This window comes from Opisthocomus hoazin, chromosome 6 (assembly GCF_030867145.1).
Source record: "Opisthocomus hoazin isolate bOpiHoa1 chromosome 6, bOpiHoa1.hap1, whole genome shotgun sequence".
NCBI classification, from domain to species: domain Eukaryota; kingdom Metazoa; phylum Chordata; class Aves; order Opisthocomiformes; family Opisthocomidae; genus Opisthocomus; species Opisthocomus hoazin.
The window spans coordinates 872922-896745 of NC_134419.1; the positions used below are offsets into that span (position 1 = coordinate 872922).

A 23824-nucleotide genomic window follows, 5' to 3' on the forward strand; every position below is an offset into this window, starting at 1 on the left:
AGTGTGCTTTAAATAGAAAAAACAAGAGATCCCATAATATTATATTGGAGATGACTATGTCCCAGAGGGACGTGTGAGTCATACTCCGGGACAGGAAAAAAAAAAAAAAAAAAAAATTATTTATTTTGTTTTCTTTGCCAAAAAATAGGGGTGGGGTCCCCTTATTGTAGTAATAAGGGTAGGGCTGATTACCGTAACGCTGGTGGAGGAGTTTTGTCCTGCCATCAGGTCCACAACGGGGGTGTTGATCATCAGGCAAGAGCAGGAGTTTGTCCTGACTTTTCTGTTCCCTCCCGCTTCGCATGCGCCGTCCGCGTCCGTCCATCCTGCGAGGCACAGCAGCAGACGGCGCTTTTCTCCCGAGGTTGAAGCGTTTGCGTGAGATGTCAGAGGTTATTTAGACAAAATGCTCCCTGATGAGGACATGAAATCCTGACACGAGAGAGCGATCTGGGCTGCTGAGCACAGATTCACAGATTGTCCACACTTGTTAAGTTTTGACATGTGGCGCGTCCTGTCTTTTCCAAGTTGTGTGCTCTGACTGTAATGGTGAGGGATCCCAACACAAGCCCTGGTAAAAAAACACATGTCTCGGGAAATGTGATTTAAAATCTGATAGTTTCCGTAATGACCATGCTGCGCATCTCCAGTCTGAAAAATATCAAAGGAGCAACTACGGTTGGTTTTCTAAGTTTGAAATACGCTGCGTATATAATCCTCAGGCTCATAAAACGGTCTTCTGTTAGCAGCAAGGATACTTGAAAAAATGTTCGTGCGCTTCCCTAACACTAAAAAACCATTTTGTTTATAAGCACTACACCACGCTATGAACGTGAGTGCCGTGACTGGTCTCGAGCTCGGAAAGCTGCAAATTGCTGCACCACCAGCTCCAGATTTCCTTCCTCTGCTCCCCTTCTAGACCCAACCAGGAGGCTGTTTGCTCGCCGTGGAACAGCAGCCAGATGTATGTCTGGTAAGGCAGGATGCTTGCGTCTTCTCACTGACTGGTTCTTCTGAAATTTATTTAAAGCTGCCTCTTTGCACAGCAAACTCTGCTCTTTACTTTCATGAATCAGGGCTCCAAACAGTTAAAAAACCCCACGATTTCTATGCCTGTTGGGAATCTGTGTCTTTGTAGAGTTCTTCAGTCTGAATCTTCTTGTGGATATTTTCAAATTGCACTCGCTCGTATGCCTTAAAATAGGAAAATGTAGGCTGATCACAAGTTGACAGTATTATCTATGTATTTGGCATCAATATTAGTGAGCTTCTGTCATTTGGCAATTATTTCCCGAGTATACCATATGGTGAAGAAAATGTTTTCATTCACCCACGTACGACTGAAGTTTTATCGATAGCCTTGTGCAGTGTGCAGCCCTGCCCCGCAGGGGTGGTTAAGCCAGCCGAGAACCTAGAGACACACGTGCGCTGCTGGCAAGAGGAAGGCTCTCGATTTCAGGAGGAATATCTTGTATCAGCGTAGCATTTCCATGCTGCTCTTGGCTTAAGAAAGCTGATTTATGTGGTGCTGGGTCAGCACTGCTCTTCCTGATGCCTCTGTAGGTGCTAGAGGAGAAAATGTTCCACTTTTTTTTTTTTTATTTATTTATTTCCTGCCCTATTGCCACCTCCTGCTCGAAAGATGGACATGAGACGGGAAGGGCTCCTGCCTGATGACTTCCAGCGCGTGTCACCGCACGTGTAGCATGCCTGTCCTTCCACTGCCGTGGGGGGATGCAGCACGAGTCAAGTCTTCTCAGACATGAGAGAATCCAGAGGAGTGACGTGACGAATGCCTCATGTCTGAGAAGGGTATAATTAGAGCTGGTGTTTTATAAATAGCACCCACGGATTCACTCCTCCTTCGAGACCTCTTTATTTTGTGCGTTTTCTGATGTCTAAGCTGGGCTGAGCTTGTTCTGCAGCCTTGCTCTGTCGATTTAAAAACTCCAATAAGACGATGACTCAGATCTATGGAAATTAGAGTCCGTTCTGGTACGAATAGAGCTCCTGGCTTACAGCTCGTAGGTGCTAGCTTAGGTGACAGCACACCGGGATTCTTCCAACTTTTGAAGTACCAGAAATATTTTTTTAGAGTATTTTGCTGGGTGCTTCTATACATAGTCACATGATAGACTATGCAGAAAATGGAAAATGCATTTTATGGAGATTCCAGCATTTACTTTCGATCCTATTAGCAAAAAAAAACCCCAACCATAGTGCTAAGAGTTCTGAAGTTATCTGTGAAAGAAATACTTTTTTAAAAGGAAATTTCTGTTAATTTCAATACTTGACAAAATCACTACTTCTATTTATTCATATCTAAGAGATTTGAAAAATAAGAAGTATGTATTGGAAAGGAGATATACAAAAAACTTTTATGTAGAAATGTGAAAGCACTGGGTCTATGTTTTCTGAGATCTATCCCTTCCTCGGCTGATCTGCACACCCCCCCTCTCCTTTTCAAATGCAGTTTTCAGGAAACGCATTTTGGGAAGCCTTTTCGCGCAGTAACTGATGATCACAGAATCACAGAATCACAGAATAGTAGGGGTTGGAAGGGACCTCTGTGGGTCATCTAGTCCAACACCCCCGCCGAAGCAGGGTCACCTACAGCAGGCTGCACAGGACCTTGTCCAGGCGGGTCTTGAATATCTCCAGAGAAGGAGACTCCACAGCCTCCCTGGGCAGCCTGGGCCAGGGCTCCGTCACCCTCAGAGAGAAGAAGTTCCTCCTCATGTTCAGACGGAAATCCAGTGGGACTGATCTAGATGAGCTCTTTTTCACAGCAGTTCTGCAGAAACAGCAGAAATTGCTCTTTGAGAACTAAAGCTGACAAATTATTTGGGTGCCTTGGGTTGCTTGTTCACATTTTGGGCAACTTGAGATGAGTTTTAAGAACATGGAGCAATGGCCGGATGCTTCTCAGAAGGGTTTGTGCTGCAGTGTAGTAATAAAGTGTTGTCCTTATTCATGGGATGTTTTTCCTGCAGGAGAGAAGGGCAGAAAGCATTACCTGAGAATGTTTATTACCTGAGAATTCCTAAGCTAATAGAAATTTTTACCTTTCTTTTTTTCCTTAAAAATTTTCAATTAAAATGTAAAAACTAGTTTCACCTGCAGGAATGCTTTACTCATTGCATCTAAGTTTCTACCCTTCTTTGGCTGTTGTAAAAATATTTCAAAGTTCCAAAGTTTTTGTGAATTTGGACACAAAGGATGACTCTGAAAATTCAGTGTAGGGAATTTTTTGGAGTTTTTGTTGTTGTTGTTATTGCATCCCATCCATTTCCCATTGCCCTGTATGTCCTTCCCTCCCTGCCCCCCAGTTTGTCATCATTGTCCATCATCTGTTTTAGAAGAAGAAAAAGAGCTTTTATTATCAGGGACGGTATCATGGCAAGCCTCAGGTTGCTATTCAGATGCTATGGATGACGCTAACCAAGGTTATTTGGCAACTAGGTGTGGATACTTGAACACTTTTAAAAATAATATCTCAAAAGCAAAAAATTTGTGTATGGAAATTGCGCATTTGATTCTCACAGAGCTCTGTAAAAAGATTTTGATTAGAGACATTAGCAAAATCACAGGACAGAGCGCCTTCCATCACCGTGGCATGATCGTTTTAGAAGACGAGACACACCTTGAAATTTCTGCTGCCGTGGATGTTGCTGGGAACTCGAAATGTGACACATATTTCCATCCAGGGTTAAAACGTGTAGAAATAGAGCCCACTCCTTGACCAGCTGTAACGCAGGGGTAGTTAGTGGTTGGCAAGCACTGTCCAAAGTACATGGAAAAATGAAATTAACTGCAACTCGGCACGATCAGGAATTAGAAAGAAAGTGACTAAACGGAGTGTGGAAAACAGCAATCCGCCACCCAAGGGTTGTGTCAGTGAGAGGGGTCTCCCTGAGCAGATCACTCCACGGATGCCCTGCGCCGGGATCCAGGTGGGCCGGGCAGCGGGCCGGGGGGCTCTGGGACGGCCGGGCAGCGGGCCGGTGGGCTCTGGGACGGCCGGGCAGCGGGCCGGGGGGCTCTGGTACAGCCGGGCTGCGGGGCTCTGCCCTTGAAGCACCAACGACCCTGGGCATGCTGTGCTCATTGCCCGTTCGCCTCTTCCCACGCGGATTGCTGGGTGTGGGGTGCGGATCAGAAGTACCGATTCTCCTGGTGTCTATTCTAGGCGTTCCCTCCCATGTTTTGTTGCTAGCACGAAGGAGTGGTTACAGCGGAGTTAAACAGGCAGGAGGAAGCCAAGCAGAAAGCCAAGTGTGAAGTCTGCGAATCGGTCTTGAATATATGAGCAAACTGTTAAGTGAATACTTGCAAACAACAAATAAATTTAGCTTTTCTAAATGGCTCTAAGCAAAAATATGCAGTTGAATCCCAAGAAATACCACATGGCCTTACCGTTAGTGTGTTTGAAGTACCTAGCACTTTCAACTGAAAACCACACCCGAAAGTAGCCAAATGCAACTCGTAGTAAACTAGGGAAGGTGAAAGCGTTCTGTCTGCCCGCCCGCCCCGCGCCGTGGGTGAGGGGAGGCCAGCGCTGCGGTTCTCTCTGCGGTTCCCAGGAGTCACGGCAGCGGCCCCGCAGGCTCAGCGACACAGAAAGCTTTACTCGGAGTTCGGTGGAGTTACAAAAGATGGTAACTGTGCGACTTCATAGCGTTCCTCTCGGCGCGGTGGGGTTAGAACAGGGATTGACTTGGCAAAGCTTACACCAGCGTGATGTCTGGTTTTACAAACCCGCAGAATAGGGCAGACTGACTAACTTACAACGGCATTATCCGTATGTGCCTGTACAGTCAGGGAGAGAGAAAGAGAGGAAAACAAGACAAGAAGTAACAGCAAAGCTATCCCCAGCCTTGGATCCGGCGGTGGTCTAGGCTGGTGGTCGCGGTCCTCCGGGGTGTGCGCTGAGGGCTTGCCCACTCCCTTCTTGTACCCTGCGGGTCATGCAGTCGTTCTTCTTGTGGCTTCCTGAAACTTCTTGAAATGGGTTGGTGGGTATGGGGGGGTCTTGGCAGTCTCCCACCCACCGCGCAAGGCTGGTCACTGCCTTGCGCAAGCCGTTAACTTCCTTGCCTGTGTGACGTTTTGGAGGGAGAGGGGTGGTCTTCGCATGCCGGCACCCTGCTGCCGCGGGGATCCCCCCACAGCCCCTCGTCAAGATTAGGGAGGTCCTGAAGCACAGTGCCTGATTGAGAAGCTTGCTTGATTTGCGCGTCTCTGTCTCGGTGTCTCAAGACGGATGTTTGCGACGATTGCTCTCTCCCGGCTGGGGCTCTGCTCTTCCCTCTGTGGAAATAATTTTTCTATGTGTGTACACATCTGGTGTGAGATATTTTTTCTTTTTTTTTTCTTCTCTGCAAGCTTCCCAGAGTTGGGAGGAGGTGGGGAAGAGTCAGACGAAAGAATTCAGTCTCTAGAGCAGCGCTGGTTGGCATAACTGCTATTGACTCCTGACCTGTTCTTTTTTCTGCTGATCTGCAATTAGTATGAAAGCCAGGGATATGAATCTAAAAATGAACAAAACAAAATAAAAAGCTTCATCTTGGCTATTTTTGATTGAGATTTACACGAGCTTGTGTGAAATTAATAGAATGTTGTTGAGGAAATGTCTTTTGTCCTTCTTATTCAGAGAGGAGCAAATTATTTGATTGTTTGCTAAGGTCAAGTAAAAACAATGTCATGTGATTCATTAAAGGTTACAGAGCTCTCCCTAAAATTATGTCTTGACTATTATATCACATCTCTCTCTGGATGATCTGAGTACTTAATGTACCAGAACATTCAAAGGGCTTCTTACGTGCGACAGCTGTGTGAAGCCTTTCACACATAAAACTGATTCCCCTGTGGTTACGTGTCTTCCTCCTCATGATACCAACACAACGCGTTGGCGAACCTTGCGTCATAGCTTGGAAAGGCATTTCCCCCGAAGCCGAAGAAAAAGCACTGAAGATCAGAAACACATTCAAAAATGTTCTGCCTCAAAAATTAATTGATTTGGCAAATGTTGTCTGGCCAGCTGTAATAGAAATATTTTGCACGTCTGTTACAGGAGGAACCACAGTTCACCCTAGACTGCAAGCCTGCGAGACGAGAGTCTGATCTGATGGATCTGAACTCTCCTGTCATTCTGGGTTGTAAAAAGAATGGCATCTAGTTTGGGTACAAAGCATGGCTGAGACGAGGAAGAGCAGAAAGCCTTGAGAAACAAGTCTGTTGGGTTTTGTGTGCTTTGCTTTTTAAACAACTTCTACCCAGAGTGTTTAACGTGAAAGACAGTGAAGTGTGGACGAATTCAGGAAATAGAGGAAGGGTCTGTTTTTGCAGCAGAGAGGAAGGATTACACCGCTTACTAGTTTGGCTAAGCCGGGCTGCTGTTATCAGAGGGAAGGTAACACAATTATCAGTTGTTTTGGCAAATGAAAAAAAAACATTCTGGGAAAAACAAGGAAGATGAAGCCCTTGAGATGCTCTTCTCAGAGCCATGGAATGGAAGCATTGCAAAGGAGATGGCTATTTAATTGGATGCAGCCTTGGAAGGAAGAAGTGTGGGGAAAAGTGACAGGAAGGTGTCCGGGACCCACTGAAGTAGGACAGGTGCTGGTGCATTTGTTGTCTGTCTCTTGCATGCAAAACCTTCTCAAGAACATTTCTCCACTTTGCTCTTTCGTTTTGCTGCCGTTGTGACAAGGGGATGTTGCTGCAGCCAGGTGAGCATCAGTTGTCAGGCTGAGCTGGTGGGTTTTTCAGACCGAGCTTCTGTTACACGCATGATTTGGGAGAGATAAGAGACCTAACGCAGGATCTCGGCTTCGAAGGCCAGTGATTTGCAAAGGAGACAAAGGTTTTGGTGACAATATCTGAGAAGCAGGGCTTCCACTCCTGTATAACAATGATGATGGCAAGTGGGTGGCTGGCCTGGAGTCCCGAGGATGGGTAAAAGAAGGCTTTTTCTACTGGGGTCTGGTTAAAGAATTCCTTCAGTACTCCTCACTTGATTTCCAGCTTTATAGACAGCAGGAGTCTAAGCACAGCATCCTACAACAGCAGGCAGAAGAGCAGGTTGACACGTTGAGAGTGAGAGAAGTCCAATGTACCTGAGCATGTGGATGGGGAAGATACCATTCTCGTGTCCAGAGCAGAGCCGTGTTAGCTGTTTGGCTGTCAGATAAACCACCTGCACCCCAGTAACCCAGCTGGCAGGGAGTGCATCAAAGAGGCTGCAGAGTCTCCACCTATGGAGATATTGAAAAGCCAACTAGACCTGCTCCTGGGCAATCAGCTTTAGGTGGCCCTGTGTGAGCAGGGGGTTGCGCAAGATGACCTCTGGAGGTCCCTGCCAGCCTCACCCACACTGTGATTCTGGATAGTTACACAGAAGATGGAAAACAGCTCTGGAAGTAGAGAAATAGTCATGGGTGAAATATCAGAAAAGAAGTTAAGACCAGAACCTCTGGGTTACTGAGGTTCCTCTGAAGACAAACTTTGAGGGTGCTGTGTTTGGAGAACTGCATTGACGCTGCTGATAACAGAACTTGATGCGTGATCGTAAAAGCGATATCTGAGAGCTGCACAGACAGGACACTTACAGCTGTTTGGCATGTGCTGTTTTGTGGTTGCTAGCAGCAAGAAGCATACGTGTCTGGAAAGGTCCTACAGGAGACCGTTGTGTGTCTTTGAGCGCGCGATGGTGTGAGATGCGGGACGGCTCCGCCTGCTGTTAACAGCTCCCCGTTAGTGCAGGGAGCTGAGGCGTGCAGCTGGAGGCTGTCCTGTTGGCAAGCCCGTCGCAGAGTGCGTGGGGTTGCCTCGGAAATATTCCTAACGATACTTCTGATTCCAGATGTTCAACTTCTGCTTGCAGGAAGTCCCTACTGTCGTGGTCCCAATGGATGGGTGTTGCATACTACGGCAGTTGCGCGTACACTAGCAGAGAGAAATGTCTCACTCTGGAGTCGAATTCAACATTAAAAAGGCGTTACTGTACTACAGCAATGGTACTGACGGCAAGTCTTCCTCATCCAAGATCTGAGAGCCCATCGCTCTCTCTTCCCTCCTCTCTTTCCTTAGCGAGGAAACTCTGTAGTGTCCTGTGCCGTGGAAGGAGAGGAAGAACTCCCTTCTGTGTACACCAGAATTTATTTTGGCAGCTGGAAATACCTAATGCGATGGGACGCAGCAAAGAAGGGAAAGGCTTACAGGAGGAGGAACAGAGCTGTATCAAAAGAGCAAGCGTTGGAAGTAGCGTGATTGTTAAAAGATTTTTTACTTGGAACATTCTACTCTCAAATACCTCCGATGCAAGTTGCGAGCAGGAAAAAATGGTGCACCAGAAAAAAACCGCGTGCTGGGTGGCAGCCGACGAGAGGGAAGGCGCCGCGGGAAGACCCGTGCGCTGGCCGGACGGTGTGGCAGAGGAACAGCGGTCGCGTGGTCTTGGCCAGATGTGCGTGAATCGGTGCGAGAGCAGCTCAAACCCACCCTTCGTGTCACTGCAGGACAGGAATTCCCGTGGGAGATTCAGCCTGGGACCAGACAGAGCGGTGCAGCCTCGTGTCCCGGGACGAGCGGCCGGGCTGGAGAAGCGGGCGTTGGGGTGCACGAACCGAGCAGACAGAGCTCCTCGCCTTGTGGCGTTTGTCAGAGGCCGACGGCGTTCCGAGCGCGAGTCGGACACCCCGGGGAAGACCACGGGAGGAAAACCGGCTGCGAATTTTCCTGTGTCTACAGGGAAATAATCTGTCCCTGGGGTATTTTGCCCCTTTTTCCTGCGGTCGGTGAACGCCCCTGGGTGTCCCGGTGCAATGTTGGGAAGCGGAAGCCCAAGTGTTGGAGCGGCCGACCCGGTGTTCCAGAAACGACTGGATCATTTCTTTGGAAATTTTAGCAGCTCCCGCGGGGAGGAGGAGGAAGCCTCCCCGAGGAGCTGCTGGTGCGATTCCCGGCCTTGCAGCGGCGTTCGGCTCGCCAGCGTTTGGCAGAGCGGCGATTTTTTTTTTTTAATTTTAATTTTTTTTAATCCAGTTGGGGGGGGGCGCGGTAGCAGGGAGCGATTCCCGGCGGGATGTGGCACTGGGGCGGGGGGGGGCCCGCACACGGGGATGGCTGCCGAGGGGAGGGAAGGCGGGGGATGGAGGGGGTGGGGGGGGGGGGATGATCGGGGAGGGCGGCGCGCATCCCTCCGCCGCCGGGACGGTTGCCAAGGCGACGGCTGCGTGGCAACGGGGCTGGCAGCGGGGACCGCCCGCCGCCCGCCGAGCCGCGGCGAGCAGAGCGGGTGCGCTGCCCTCCTCCTCCTCCTCCTCCTTCCTCCTCCTCCTCCTCCTCCTCGCTGGATGCTGCGGAGGCCGCCCGGGAGCAGCCACGCTCCGCGCTCGCCCACCGACCGCGGGTACCAAGCGGGGACGCCCCCCCCCAGCCCCGCCACCGCCCCCGGGGACAAGGCTCGGTCCGGGTCGGGCAGAGCGGAGCGGAGATGGTGCCGCTGGTGAGGGGCTCCGGGGGCTCCCACCAGTGGCCGGCGATCGTGTTCCTCGGCCTTTGGTGCCTCTTGCCCCCCGGGCTGCTCGCCGCTCCCGGTGGGGACTTCCCCGTGGACAATTTGGTGGTCAGGAAGGGGGACACGGCGGTGCTTAGGTAGGACGGCGATCGCGGCCGGGATGGGGTGGGGAGGGGGCTTTCGGGGCTGCTTCTGCCGAGGGAAGGGTTTGGGGGTGCCCCGGCGAGGCGGGGAAGTTGTCACCGGCATCTCCCGCTGCCAGCATCCCCGGAGCTGGGGGGTCCCCGGGGGATGGGGCGAGCGGGGTCTGGCTGCCCGCTGGAAGCCGGGTTTAACTCGCGCTGCTCGCTACAGCGCGGTCTTGGCGGTTGAAGTTTGGAAACCGGCTGCTGGGGGAAACGGTGCGGTTGGGGGGCTCTTCCGGCATCTCTTTGGGGATCCGCAGCCCCGGCCTCGCTGGGCTGTGACACGGTGCCGAGGGTTGCGCCCTGTCACAAGTGTTCGCGCCGTTATTTGTCATTTTGTCTTGCCTCAACCATCAAGCTAGCTTTGCGCCAGCAGGAGATCACACGCTTCCCGTAGCTCTGTCACTGCTGCTCATCAGCCTCGCGCTCGCTCTGCTCGCAGCGGCTTCTCCTCAGTCTGCCTGACTGGAGCGAAATTTATTTACCAGTGTCGGACACCGTACTTAATCTACTCGAATCCTTATTTTCGATTTGAGTGCGTTAATCCCCTAGCTTGATTTGATTTTTTTTTTTGCCCCCAATTCTAACTTTTTATCCCTGCATTGTACTTTTGTCACAATATTGCCACGGCTCACGCAAATACGTTTTCTTGCTGTCTGGAATACGATTGCCGTGGGTTGAACCTCTGTGCTCGTGGTAAATCTCCGGTTTAACTGGCAGTAGTTCGACGCTATGAAGTATCTGGCTGTATTATTTTTCTTTGGTGTGTCACTCGAGTCTCCAGATTACACAGTATTTGAGCCATATGCATTTTTAATGATTCCACAGTCTGCTGTAAAATACTGCGTGAGGTATTTTCAACGGGAATTTGGGATCGGTTTATAGCAGTCAGCCTGCTTCTGGTGTAGTAGCTACTGAAAATACAGTAGATGTCTATGTAGGGCAGCTGACAAGTATTTTTTATGTATACCTCAGCTATACTGTGTGTTTTGAGATGTCCTAAAGTCCTCGTGCTTTCTGTCTGCAGAACTGGAGAATCAAAGGAAATTTTAAATAAGTATATTTTATTTGTGCTGTTTCAGACTTAAAGGTTGCAGAGAAGGTAACTTGGTGAGTTGGCAGCAGCTGAGACAGATACTCAGCGGGTACTAAATGTTATTAGGATGTAAACAAACATGTATTTAGAACCACCCTCTTAAAAAAATTGTAGAATTACTCTGAAGGCTACCTTTTGGTGGGTTTCAGCTAGAATACAGTCGGATCTCTAGGCCTAAGACTGTGTTTGAAACTCAGTGTCTCTGCAGCCAGGTAGGTTACATAAATGGAATTAGAGCTTTAAAATTAAAACGTTACTTTGGTCTCGCAAGGGAGGGAGAGTATCTGTTTTGTAAAGAGATGCTGCTAAAGCAAACATAAGCATCGCTCCTGAACTCTGGAAGAGAGCAATTAGACGGTGAAATAACGTGCGTTACATCTGTTTTTCACTCTATGATTAACTTCTTTCATTTCACATGCCTTTTGTAGGCTTTCTTTCAAATCAGAGTTTATTTGGTTTTCAGCTGGTGCTGCAACTCGAAAGGGGACGTGTAGGATCCGTAGAGGAAGACACTTCCAAACGAGCGTGCGGAGGTCGGGCAGAGCTGTTGGTCTTGAGCCTCTCGCTGCCCATCGTCACTGCTCCTCCCAAATTTTTCCTCACTGGATGTTCATAATGTCAATATATTTCAATATACGTTAAAATAATTGCTATGAGTATCCAAAGTATTGGAAGCTGCCGATTTATTTAAATGCCAATTCCAGTGAGCTGGGTAAGCAATTTGGGTGTTAGAAAAGGAGTTTTTTCCTTCCAGCTGCACAGCCACCCGAATTCAGCTCTCCTCGGTCGCCGTGCGTGGCAGCATCCCAAGTTGGGTGTGCGTTGTGGCTCCCAGCCTCTCGCAGCAAGGTGGCCATCAGCTCCCTTCCGCCGGCACGTGTTCATTCACCTCTTGGCGCCCGGCTGTGCCGGTTTTATCCGATCCCCGGCAGCGAGGGCTTCCAAAGTCACCTCCTGACTTGGTCACAGAGGCAGCACCGCGCTTCAAGCACCCAGCATGTCTGCTTTTGAATAATTAATGCTTGAGCACGGGAGTGACTCCCCCGGCTTGGAGTCGGCGTTCTCGTGGCCGCGAGCGGGTTGGGGCGGTCGGTGCAACGTGCCTGCAAGGGCTGCGGGCGGTCGGGGCTGCCTGTGCTGAACCCAGGGTAAACTTCTGCTTGCAGTTCTCGCTTTGAGCTGTAACGCTGGGGAAGGAAGCGTGAGGCCGATTTCGGCGAGTGAGGCGGGAGAGGGAGCGAGCCAGGTTCCGGCCTCACATCAGGTTGGTGTTGTCGTGCTAGAGACGAGGAGTAAAGCCTCCTGTAGCTGCTGAGGATCTCCAGTAAAAGCCTGTAAGTGTTAACATGAAGTAAAATAGGCAGTACAGCCCCCTCGTTTTAAAACAGTTCATTTACATGAAAGTGTAATTAATCGATTTAGCATCAAACGCACGCAGTTTCTCTCGTGCCGTCGCTCCCTGCCCGGTGCTCTTGCTCAGCCAGGACCCCATCGCCCCAACTGGCCGCACTGGGGGGGTGGGCCACTCCCGTCCCCACCACCGGGACCCCCGCGGGGCTGGTGCTGCTCCCACAGCCTCCCTGGCCAGCGCTCCACACGCCGGCAGCGGGGACGGTGCCCGCGTTGTGCCCCTCCGGAGGGACGGGACGGGCGGACGCGTGCCAGGAACGTCACTTGGCACCCGCTTTGGTGCGGGAAGCCTCTTGGCAGCCGTCTTGTAAAGAAAATCCCCCGTCGGCCACAGTCTTCTTTCTGGTGATGAGCTGTTTCTGTGCTCTCAGTAATTCAGACCTGGTACCTTTTGTTTGGTCTCAACCAGCGACTGATCCATGGAGTCCCAACACTGTTGGTGTCACTATTTATTGAAGTTATAAGAAATTATATTAGTCATGCAGTTTTTTTGTCTGGCAAAATAATTTTGAGAAGCCACTTATTTTCAGAAGTACAATTCTGTCCTGCATCTTTTCTACATTCTTCCCAGGCAACCGGTTAAGATTTAGTGAGAAAACACAGGAGGAAGCAGAGAGCAGGTTATAAAAATATTATTTTATTCAAAGAATAAATTGCTACATTGTGAACTGCGAGAAACACAGGAATCAGTCTGTGTTTTCCAAATGGGGTTTCTCTAGTGACCCTTCTCAAGACCTCCCATCGGGAGAGGAGTCACGGCAGGTCTGCAGCGTGGCCCTAACTCTGACCGCAGCAGTGGCGGTTTGGGAGCGGAGCGTGGTGAGGGGCGGCAGGCGCGGAGCCGTGCGCTCGGAGCAGGCGTGGGATGGCAGCAAGAGGCACCGCTGCTTCCCCGAGGAACAAACGCGGCGTTCCCCCTGACTCGCTGTGCTGATGCTCCTCGGGGTTACGGCTGATGCGTGTGGGTGGCCCTCTTGGCTTTATACGCCCGAGGAAACAGGCAGATGTGTCTTACGGCTCCTGCAGACCTCACCTGCTATGTGCCAGCAAAATCCCCTCAGGTGTCTAAATGTACAAATCTGACGATAGTCACAATGACTTTCTCTAGCAAATGCAGTTTCTTATCCTGTCTTTTATTTTTCTTAATGCTCATGGATAACAAAAGCTAGGTTACTTGATAGGACTTTTACATTGTGTAATCACAGCCAATTAAGTATTAGAAGTTGACACGTTTTTTGAAAAAGCAATTGATTTTTTTACCACTATGCCATTATGAAGTAATTTATGAAAGATGTGCTCTGCAATATGTAAAATAATGTGAATTCCTCACTGCAAAGAGTTAAACCTCGAACTTAGGTCCATTGGAGGGAGGTTCCCAAAGGCTGCCAGTAAAGGGTCGGAGCGGTGGCGGCTGTCAAGCAGGTAACCGTGTCCGGTTGCGATTACAGAGGGAACATCGATTCTTGTCAAACCTGGCTGGGGAAACCAGGGAGCAGTTCTAGGTCAGCCTTGTCAACAGGTAGACTGAACTTCATCCACGTGCTTTGGACCACAGTAGTCTCTTCTGCCCATCCCATGCGAACTTTATCTGAGGTTCAGGGGAGCCAACAGTCATCTGGGGAGGGTGATTATAGGAGAAGCTTCTTTTTTTTTTGGTCATAGGTCAGGAAGTTTGGGGTTTTTTGGTTGTTTTCTGAATTTTGAAATCTTCGCACGTGGCCTCGCTGCTCCTCTTTCCACCTCGGGGAGTTTCATGTCCATGTCACACGCAGGCCCGCTCTCCCCTGCCTCGGAGACTTGAGGTCGTCATCAGACACTCTGTGAGAACCACCAGGTGGTAGACATGATCCTAAACTATCCATCTTTTTTTAGCGAAGCCTGTTGTGATAAGACAAGGAGTAATGGCTTTAAACTAAGGGAAGGTAGATTTAGACTGGATATAAGGAAGAAATTTTTTATTATAAGGCTGGCGAAACCCTGGCACAGGTTTCCCAGAGAGGTGGTGGATGCCCCATCCCTGGAAACATTCAAGGCCAGGTTGGACGGGGCTCTGAGCAACCTTATCTGGCTGAAGATGTCCCTGCTTGTGGCAGAGGGTTTGGGCTAGATGGCCTCTAAAGGTCCTTTCCAACCCAAACCGTTCTGTGATTCTGTGGTTCTTTCAGTGGCTGCTTTTCGAGATACTCAGCTTCTTCTCTTCCATAAGTTTTCCCGCTGGTGGAAGAAGTTGCCATCTGGGCAACAGGAGGAGCAGCTCCTGACATCCTCCATGCCCCTTGGTGTCCTTGTCTGGGGGATCCACTGCCCCAAACGCAGGAAGCATGACTTCTGCCTCCCCCAAGGGTACTGAGCTCTTGGACCATGACACCCCTGGGGTGGCACCGGAGGCATGCAAGGCAGCGTGTCAGGGAGATGCTGTTCCCGGTGTGGCACTGGTGACTTGGGGCTTCACTGTGGCTCCCTCGAGCTTCGCAGAGGTCACAGTTCTTGCTGTCTGTTGAAAATGATTTTCCCCGCTGCGTGTCATCTTCTTCACTTATACTGGAAAATGGGATGCTCCCTGTTCTCCACCACAGCTCTCCTCTGATGGACATTGATGGTTCAGGGGAGAGATGTCCACCTAACCTTATGCTTTCTAAACTAGGTACCTTTGAGGGTGTCAAATGCAAGGTTTCTCAGATCAGAGTGTGGTACAGGGAAGAACTCTTTTCTGGCAGAAGTCTGGCAGCAGCAGCAGCAGCAGCCAAAGCCATGTCTCCTGCTTCTCTGGCTTTCAAAATATTCCAGTTTTTAGACTGGACTTCCCATTTCCCAGTAAAGCACAGCAGTGCCTTGCCAAGGGCACTGGGGACTCCTGGCCAAACAAAGCCTATCTGGGACCGTTTCCAGTTCCTACTTCTGCTTCCCCCTGGCTCCAGGCGCTCAGGAATGAAACTACAGGGTCATCATTGTGGAATTAATTTTGTGGGGGCTCCTTGCCAACGCTTCTCGAGCTATGAAATCGCGTGGATTCCCAGACCAGTGGTCCTGAGGAACATCTGGCTGCTCTGCTTGAAGTCGCTGACGGTGCCTGCGTGGCTTGCCCGCCTGCCTCAAGCGGGTCAAGCAGGCTTCGACTCCGAAGCTGTCCAGGTCCTCAGCAGGATGTAGGTGCCTAATTCAGGTTTAAACTGCTGAGGGGGGGCTGATGGCTTTTGGGGATTGGGGCTTGCGTGCTGGTTTTGCCTTCTCTTCCAAGCAGAGCTGCCGACGCTCGTTGCCAAAGGAGCGGCAGCGCTGGTGGAAAGCTGGCGGCACATCTGCCAGGCGTTCCCTGTCTGTTGTCATCCGGGTTGCTGAGAGCCGGGCAGCTGGAATGAAAGTTCTGAGTAGGAATAGCAGGTGAATGTCAAGCATATGTAGCAGATGTAAATTTTAAGATCCTGTGTATATTCTAGCGTCAGGGTCGCTCTGGTGCGTGCCCCCAGGCCGGTGTCGGTGCAGCCGCGTGCACCCAGGCACAAGTGCGGGTGTGTCTACGGGTGGAGTAACAAATATAAAAATTTTCTTCCTTCCTCTGTGATTTTCAGAGGTCCCTTTCTTGACTTCCGCACTCTTTTGGTATTCTTGTGCAGTTCAGGATCATGAATTATTTGGCTCTGTGGAGCTGTGCTCCTGCCTCCCCACAGTGTGAGTGCGGTGTGTGTAGACATATGTGCACACACCCCCAGAAAACTGAGTTGTTGTTTGGGTAAGACTTTCACGTTCCAAATCCCTGCCAATTATTAAACAAGCACATTATGGTGCTTGCCTCTTGTCTGTGCAGTGATAATAAATAAATTCTGAGTAAATTAAAATAATTTATCATTTTAAACGATCTCAAATGTTTCAGATGTTACGCGGAGGAACTAACAAAACGGGGAATCGGCAAGGAATGAAAAGCTGAGTTTGTTCCAAAGGGCTGTTCTGTTGAGGAGAAAACAGAGATGTGAATTACTTCCTTCCTGTCGCCTTGCACAAGAGCTGCCTCCAGCCCATGTCCCAGGGAAACCGGTCTCGGGGCTCGGGCTGGCCGCTTTCGCAGCGGTGCTGGCTGGGCACCGTCTCTCCGGGCAGAAACGCGACCCAGCCGTGCTGGGAAGCTGCGGGCTGAGCTGCAGCCGCGCGGGGAACCACTCTGGAGACCGTTCGGCCCCTTTGGAGGCTCGCGGAGGGAGATGGATGGGTGCGGCGACGCTTGCGCTCCGCTGCCGAGGGCAGGCAGGTCCCCGGCGCGGGCTGGCAGCCGTGGCGTGGCCGGGCAGGGTCCGGAGCACTCGTGCTCCGGCAGCCCGTTGCCCACGCTGCTGCTTCTCCCCGGCGTGGCTTTGCCCCATGCCGGCTGCCGGTCCCGCACGCGTGCTGCGTGGTGTTTTAATGTCGCGGGCCAGGCTTTCAAAGCATCCTCTGACACCCCTCCGTAACGGGGCTGTCGCTCTCCGTGGCAAAGGGATGCGCAGAGCGAAACGGGGCACGCGCAGCGTCCTCCCTGCAGCCCCAGCTGCCGAGCGAGCCCCCGACCCCTTCGGATACCCCCGGCGCAGGGCCGGGATTGCGTGGCCGGAGAATAAACCTGATGCTCTTCGGAGCCAGAGAGGTTCGAGGCAGCAGCTGAGAGAAGGCAGGGGCGGGTTGATCCTTCCGGCCACAGCTCTGGATAAATTCAGTGAGATTTTGCCAGTGGCAGTGGACTCGCCTGCGATGAGGTAACACCGCACGAATCAATCAGCTAATTGATCGTATCCATCCGCAGGCCGCGGGTACCGGAGCTGCTGGCTCCTTCACCCCGCTTCGTCTGCGGGTCAAAATGACCCAGACAGACATGCTGAAAGGCAAACCTTTGCCTCCCTGTAAGGATGCTACTCCTCACAAGCAACAAGGGGAGAAACTTGTGTTAAGCACCTCTCTGCCCAGGCACTGCCTGTTGGCAGGGGTAGGAGGTTCAGAGTCCTCTTCGGCTCTGGCTCTCTTTCAGCCTGTGAGCAGAGATGATCAGTACCAAATCCATGCACTTGCCAGGAAAGAAAGGTCCTGCTTGGAAGCAGAGGAAGGAGCTCCTCAGATCTGCCAAATCTCCATTTCCCCCAGCTCAGCCCAGATATCGATTCACGGCTGATGCGAACTCGGTGACGTCCTTACTGAAGTTTGTCATCACTGGGGTGTGACTGCTGGTAGCTGTGTCTCCGTCACGCTGTTAGCGTGGGGCAGCCCTCACTGCCGAGCAGAGATTGCAGCGGGGCCAGGGTGACCCTCTGCGGGGGCTGAACACCTCTGATGGGCTGCTCGTGTGGGTGTGCAAACACTGGGTGCAGTGATGGACCGCTCGTGTGGGTGTGCAAACAGTGGGTGCAGTGATGGACCGCTCGTGTGGGTGTGCAAACACTGGGTGCAGTGATGGACCGCTCGTGTGGGTGTGCAAACACATGGGTGCAGTGATGGACCGCTCGTGTGGGTGTGCAAACACACCGGGCACAGTGATGGACCGCTCGTGCGGGTGTGCAAACACATGGGTGCAGTGATGGACCGCTCGTGTGGGTGTGCAAACACATGGGTGCAGTGATGGACCGCTCGTGTGGGTGTGCAAATGCAGCAGGTGCAGTTATGGACCGCTCGTGGGGGTGTGCAAACACACGGGTGCAGTGATGGACCGCTCGTGTGGGTGTGCAAACACATGGGTGCAGTGATGGACCGCTCGTGTGGGTGTGCAAACACATGGGTGCAGTGATGGACCGCTCGTGTGGGTGTGCAAATGCAGCAGGCGCAGTTATGGACCGCTCGTGGGGGTGTGCAAACACACGGGTGCAGTGATGGACCGCTCGTGTGGGTGTGCAAACACACGGGTGCAGTGATGGACCGCTCGTGTGGGTGTGCAAACACACGGGTGCAGTGATGGACCGCTCGTGTGGGTGTGCAAACACAGGGGTGCAGTGATGGACCACTCGTGTGGGTGTGCAAACACATGGGTGCAGTGATGGACCGCTCGTGTGGGTGTGCAAACACCGGGCACAGTGATGGACCGCTCGTGCGGGTGTGCAAACACATGGGTGCAGTGATGGACCGCTCGTGTGGGTGTGCAAACACACTGGGTGCAGTGATGGACCGCTCGTGCGGGTGTGCAGACGCAGCGGGCGCAGTGATGGACCGCTCGTGTGGGTGTGCAAACACCGGGCACAGTGATGGACCGCTCGTGTGGGTGTGCAAACACATGGGTGCAGTGATGGACCGCTCGTGTGGGTGTGCAAACACACGGGTGCAGTGATGGACTGCTCGTGCGGGTGTGCAGACGCAGCGGGCACGACACTGGGCTGCTCGGTGGTGCGGGGCTGGGTGCCTGGGTACCCACCCCTGTGCGCAGCGTGGCCGAGTACGCCCCGAGCAGACCCTTGGTCTCGGAGCTGGCTGCGGTCGCGGTGCTCTGGTGTTCTGCACTCACCTTTCTCCTAACCTGTCAGAAACCATCAGGCTATCTTTGTTTTACTTTTTTCAAATAATTTTCGAACTTGGCAGAAGACATACTTCTTCCTCTGGCTGGATGCCCCGCTTTTCCCCCAGCATTAAAGCTGTCGGAGACCCCAGAGCAGGCTGGATTCATTAGTGTATCCGCATCTGGGTGTAGGTGGATGTGTAAAGTAGGCCTTTTACGAAGTCCAGCCATGGCAGCAGTGCTCCCTGGGACTCTTTCTGCAGCGCTTTCCCTGCCTGTAGCAGCACGTGGAGCCCAGTACACGACTGCAGTAGCTCGAGCCGTAGCTCTGGTTTTGCACGATGCGTTTCTTGTAACAGCGGTAGGGATTTGGTGGTGACTTACACACGGGAACGGCCCACTGGTGAGTTCAACTCCACTTTTAATTTTAATACCTGAAAAACTGTTAAAAAATACAAGATGAAGTAGAACGTGCTCAGTTTTATCACAGAAAAACAGTCAATCTATTTTAAAAGATTTTCCCCTGGCAACAGCAGACAATCTGGTGGTCAGACAGCCAAACAGCTATCATTAGTCATGCATAATTAAAACAAAGAGAGAATCCAAATGTTAGCAGGAACGGTTTAGTCTTGGAAAAAATCTCATTAGCATACAATACTTCTTGCAGAAATATGCAGTAGTTTTTCTCATGCTAATGTCAATGTAAATGAAGGAAATGCTATATATTTATCTACATATGCTGTATTTTTTTCTGTACTTATGTAAATACGCAGGAATACGATAACTGTCCGGTTTAGTATAACCTCTGTGATATGCCCACTAACTTTACATAATGTCATTCTGTCAAAAGTAGGCAGGAACTTTATTCCCTCTACAAAGTATAGGCATACATAATTTGCTGTACAGTTGTATGCATTTGATATTTCACTGGCTTCATGTTGAAAATGCTTTTAAACCATATATAAATGACCATCATAAAACAGCACTTGAGACGGAAGTCCTCCCTTTCTGACCACCCGGTTTTCACTTGACAGGAATGCTCCTGTTCGATTTATTCTGGGTGTGAAGAAGATGGTGCAGACCTTTGCCCGGTGTTTCCTTGGAAGGGGCTGGCTGCCAGGTTTGTGGCCCTGCCCAGATCAGGCGTGCTTGAGATGCCATTCGGTGCAGAGAAGAGATGCTTCCTTAGAGCACGGTCCCGGAAAGGAGCTGCAGAGCTCCTGATGTCGGTGGTGTGGTCGTGCAGAGAGCCCAGAGGCACTGGGATGCTGGCAGGCAGGTTAGCAATAGGAACCAGGGGGAACCAGGACCAGGTAAGAGCTATAAATAACTAGTTAAAGAAGAAAACAGGGCTTTGAAGCCACACTGCCGTTTCTGACTGATTGGAGAGGGCAGCCTCTGTGAACCGCAGTCTGGAGGTGCTTTGCTACCAGCTGCAGGGTTCGGGTACTTCCTAGGCAAGGATGACATGGAGGACAGTTCTCTCCGAGGAAACGTGACTCAAGAAGGGAAGGGGAAGTTTCAAGCAATGTTCTGGTTGGTTTAATGTGATTTAGGTGTACGTGATTATGCAAAAAGAAGTTAGCGGTTGCATCCCGGCTCGCCCCGGCTCCCAGCTCCTGGGGCAGCCTGGGCTGGGTGCCTGCAGAAGGACCTGCCCTAACCCGCTGCGCAGACAGGCCCTTGCTGGGTCTCCAGGAGCAGGCACAGGGCAGCAGGAAGCTGGTGTTTCCATGTATTTATACTAACTACCTTTCTGATATGTGGTGAAAAAGGGTACTCACTCCATCCATCCATCCATCCACCCGCCCATCCATCCATCCATCCACCCGCCTTGTAGCTATTGACTTAGAGGAAAATCATTACTTTTTCTTCAGCACAGTAGTTGAATTTCTGACTAAAATAATATATATATAGGCACACATATGTATTTTTTAATAGACTTATTTGGGAGGCTTTTTTTAATATAAAAGCTGTTCATTTTATTTAGAAATTGTAGAAGAACATCTAAGTAGAACAGACTCCCTACTCCAGCGCGCTGGCGTGCCTCCTCGCTGGCAGCTGCGGTGCCTGCTCTGGAGGGGGCTTCCCCTGGGCTGGGCTGCGGCCGCACACCGCGTGTGGGAAAGCGATGCTCCTAGCAGCCATAGACAGCTCCAGCAGCCTCCGGGTTACGGTGAGGGTAAATGCCACGGGAAAACAAGAAAGTGTTGCAGAAGAAATTGTTTTGTGCTGCTGTGGAACAAAAAATTTGCTGGAGTAAATGGAGCAGCATTTCACTACACCATTTTTCCCCCTTTTTCCTCTCTCTCTGCTTGGCCATGCTGGTTGCCTAGAGCATTCTCTTCCCCTTGTCCTTCTGTCTTGTTGTAAAAAAATGGTCCATGTGCCAGTGGGCTTTGTATGTGGAAGAATAAAGTTCACTGGGACAGCTAAGCGTGTTTCAAATCCGAGCAGGGAGTCCAGTACAAGATTTTGCTTGTGTGAAAACCCCAGTGATTTTTTTGGCAGGTTTTAATAAGCTGGCAGCTTAAGTGCCGAAATAGCTATGAAGAGGTTTTACTTCCATTTCCCTGGCTCTGGGTTTTAATAACACTGGTGAAGGTTTGCAGAGACAGCACGCTGGAGCACTTCATTTGCTCGGGATCAGGAGCACAGGAACACGCAGTGCACGCTTGTTCTCTGCGATTTGTGGTTGGGTTTGGTTCAGGAAAGTTTGCTCTCAGAGCACGAGACCTGGCAGGTCTGAGCAGAGGCTCTCCCAGGAAGGCTGCGCCCAGCCCGTCCCACTGCTTCGCCATCCCTGGCTCAGCTGCTGGTCTGAACCCAGGGGCAGCCCCTCTGGGGAGACAGAAGAAGAGCAACAGCCTCCAAAACCCACTGGATGGCCTTCAGCTCTCGGCCGGGCCCTGGCCAGGGCAGGTGGGTACCACGGCTGCACCCGCGGCAGGAGTGGGGTGGGTGGCTGGGCGCAGCATCCCCGGGGGGCTGCCCGGCGCGGGCAGCGGCAGAGCGAAGGCTGGCGTTGCCATGGGGTGCTGCCCACCCTTCCCCGCGCCCTCGTCTCCGATGGTCATCTTGACGTGCGTCCCCAAAATCGTAGCCTGGACTCGAGATGTCCATCAGAGACGATGTCCATCAGAGACGCCGTCACGGTGCGCGTTGTGTGAAGTGGTGAAGGGGTCTGGTCTGGGACGTTCAGCTGGGCACCTCTGGTCTCCACATCTTCGGAGGTTTCTTCACGGTCCCTCGCTAGTCTGGCAAGCAGGTTGTCGCCGTGAGTTACCCGCTGGCGGGCACTCCTGCGGGAGGGTGAAGCCCGCTGTGAAACGTGTCGTGCGTGGCCAGGAGACGCGGCGGCAGCGAGCAGGCAGTGCTGCCGGGAGCAGGGTGCGAGGGGCCGGCTGGGACGGCACCGCCAGGGGCTGCCTCCCTCATACCAGAATGCCGACCTGCTCGTTTGTAATTACGAGGAACTTACTCGTTTAGTGAGAAGGAAGTTTAATGGGGGAGGGTGTAACGGAGCGCGTTATGTTTGCCCGTTCTTTGTGACTGTGATGATACAGAAATGTTCAACTTGACACAGGAGCTCCAGGCATAACCTCGGCTTTCAGTAAATTGTGGTGTCACGTAATTTTAAAATAGAGCTGTAAATGCGTGACGGAAAAATGAAAACATTAAATACTGCAGCCACTACTTCTGGTAAGTGGTACGCTGCGGTCTTGGAACAAACACGTTTTATGTTTGTGACACAGTTCAAAATAAAGTGTATATTATTACTGGTGTAATTTAATATCGGATCAGATTCTCTGTATCCTGTGTTATGGAAAAGCGTGATGGCCAGAAGCTCCCGTGGTCGGCGTTGGTTGGATGCTGGGGAGGGTGCCTGCGGGCGCGCGGAGGGCGAGGGCTGTGCCAAGAGCTGTGCTCTCTAACGAAAGGAGATTGTCGTCACGGCCGAGTACTGCGTTTTGGAACCACGCTTCTTGCCTCAGCCCCTTCCCAGTGGAGGACTGGGGTGGTTAATGCATCTGCAGTTGCTGCTTCTGCTTTTCTAACCCTGGACCTGCCAACACAGAGACTCCTCTGAAGAGACCATGTGTCCATGATGCATCTCCTGGGTCCACGACACCTTGCCCAGCCCATGTCCTGGCTCAGGGTCCTTTACATCGGTGGTACCTGGCTCATGAAATGGGCTCGCAGGTTCTCTGGTGAGGCTTTGGAAAGGTATAGGTGGACAGACTGTGGAGTCCAAATTAATGGGCTGTACTGCACTGGAGATGCAGCAAGACGTGGAACTGCTGATTTTCTCTAAATTGGCTAAATAAAGGTCAAGAACAACTTCTTGTCAGCAGAGGAGAGGAGGGGAATAACTCCAATGTCATGACTGGTGGGAGTGTGAAGGAGAACAGCAGAGCTTCAGGTGTCTCGGCAGAAGGGTGGAAGGATGGATAATTTTCATAAAACCTTTTCTGCCGCTTCCGAGAAACCCAGAACGGAAGATGGTGGAAGTCAGCAATTGCAACGAGCTGTTGAGTTCTTCACCGTGAGGGGACGGCAGCCTGCAGGGCTCGGATCCGTTTGGACTACAGAGCGTGCTTGGAAGCACTGGATTCTGCCAACGTTGTGTTCACTCAGTGACCACCACAAGAGCTGGAACAGCCTGTTGGTACCCTGTGCTTGGTGGTGGGACTGGTGCTTTGATGCCGAGAGGAAAATGTAGAGTTTAACCAAAGATAAACATTGAAGTCACGTAGCTTTCAAAGAGTTTGTAGGTTGGGGTTTTTTATAATTCTAGAAGTTGTGTTGACTCATCTTTGTGCCAGCCCCTCAAATCACACTGTGTAAGCACTTCCTAATGACTTTTTTGGCTTGTTGCTCATAGGTGAAGGCAAAGTGAAGGAGTAGAAGACGACTTGCTGTACCAGATTGTTAGACTGAGAAGATGCTTTTAGCTTAACTAGAACAGAAATTAGGAAACAGTCCTGAAAGAGGTTGAACAGTGTCAACACACTTTGAAATACGTTACAGGTGAGGTTGTCCCAGACTTTGAACGCTTAAAGTCTTTAGGAGATTGAATGCAAATCTCGGTGAAATCCCAAAATAATTTGGTATCGTGAGCTGAGGCAATAATAAGTTTCCAAGAGCGTCGGGAAGGATGGATGTGTTGG

General features: G+C 51.2%; 1 protein-coding gene across 1 annotated transcript in view; it reads left to right on the forward strand.

Moving 5' to 3' along the window:
* The first annotated feature begins 9250 nt into the window (after positions 1–9250).
* NEGR1 (neuronal growth regulator 1) overlaps positions 9251–23824 on the forward strand; it is a 303287-nt gene continuing 288713 nt past the window's right edge. Inside the window, exon 1 of the mRNA XM_075424226.1 lies at positions 9251–9657. Within this exon, the coding sequence (XP_075280341.1) occupies positions 9497–9657 (161 nt within the window). The 5' untranslated portion in view covers positions 9251–9496. The remainder of the gene's footprint in view (positions 9658–23824) is intronic.